This window comes from Marmota flaviventris, chromosome 12 (assembly GCF_047511675.1).
Source record: "Marmota flaviventris isolate mMarFla1 chromosome 12, mMarFla1.hap1, whole genome shotgun sequence".
NCBI lineage: Eukaryota > Metazoa > Chordata > Mammalia > Rodentia > Sciuridae > Marmota > Marmota flaviventris.
In genome coordinates this window covers 38,611,315-38,612,656 of record NC_092509.1, presented here as the reverse complement: position 1 = coordinate 38,612,656, position 1,342 = coordinate 38,611,315, and the positions used below count along the sequence as shown (strand labels likewise).

General features: G+C 39.0%; 1 protein-coding gene across 1 annotated transcript; it reads left to right on the top strand.

Annotated features, from left to right (window-relative positions):
- Window positions 1-256: 256 nt before the first annotated feature.
- On the top strand, window positions 257-1,117 carry LOC114087055 (ras-related protein Rap-1b-like; the record flags this gene model as incomplete). The annotated part of the gene is made up of 1 exon (XM_034636806.2): window positions 257-1,117. A coding segment is annotated over one exon (546 nt), but the record flags the coding sequence as incomplete, so codon positions are not given.
- Window positions 1,118-1,342: the final 225 nt, after the last annotated feature.

The following is a 1,342-nucleotide window of genomic DNA, read 5'->3' as shown; positions in this document are numbered from 1 at the left end:
CTGGGTTCAATCCCAGGAACAACAAAAAAAGTTTGAAAGCTAAAAACCCTGAGAAAATGACCCCATGAATGATGCATAAGAAAAGCAAGAGAGGCCCAGAGTCAGGCGTGTAAACCAGCCAGAGCGGCAGCGGCAGTGACAGGACTGCTGTGGCACCCAGAGCAGCAACCCAGAGGGAGCGCAGGGCGATTCTGGCTACAGGAACCCCGTGATAGCATGAGAGGTACTCAGTTTGACAAGTTTGCATCATGCGTGATATAAGCTAGTCGTTCTTGGCTCAGGAGGGGTTGGAAAGTCTGCTCTGACTGTACAGTTTGTTCAAGGAATTTTTGTTGAAAAATATGATCCTACAATAGAAGATTCTTATAGAAAGCAAGTTAAAGTCGATGCACAACAATGTATGCTTGAAATCCTGGATACTGCAGGAACAGAACAATTTACAGCAGTGAGGGATTTGTACATGAAAAATGGACAAGGCTTTGCTATGGTTTATTCCATCACAGCACAGTCCACCTTTAATGATTTACAAGATCGGAGAGAACAGATTCTTCGAGTTAAAGACACTGATGATGTTCCCATGATTCTGGTTGGTAATAAGTGTGACTTGGAAGATGAAAGAGTTGTAGGAAAGGAACAAGGTCAAAATCTAGCAAGACAGTGGAACAACTGTGCATTCGTAGAATCTTCTGCAAAATCAAAAATAAATGTTAATGAGATCTTTTATGACCTAGTGCGGCAAATTAACAGAAAAACTCCAGTGCCTGGGAAGGCCTGCAAAAAGTCATCGTTTCAGCTGCTTTAATATATTGAATGCATTGTAGCTCTGAGCCAGGTTTGAAGAACTGTTGCCCAATTCAACAGTGCCAGCATTCCAACTTTGTTAAACCTACCAACATCTTAAATGGACTTTACTGTGGTGGTACCCTTTAAGAGGCGGATGAAAGCTACTATATCAGTCTGCACATTCTAATCATTTTTCAGTATCACAAGAGAGATTTTTACTTATATAATAGTCCTAGAGTATGCAGCTGGTAAAACCAGAGGCTACATCCAGTATTACCACTAAGAGACATTCTTCATCCACCAATGTTGTACATGTATTTAAATGGTGTACTGTATACTTTAACATACCCCATACTTTGTATTGGAGAGTACAATAATGTAAATCCTAAAAGCATCACTATTTTAGCATAATAAAAGAAAGTCCAAAGAGCTCCTATATAGACTACTCCAGATAAACTTTGCTTCTTAGATACTTGTAGCTTATTGTAATTTTTTTTTAAATCCAAAGTCATTATCATTGTATTGTATAAAATAAGCTCTTTGATTAACACAGGTATAT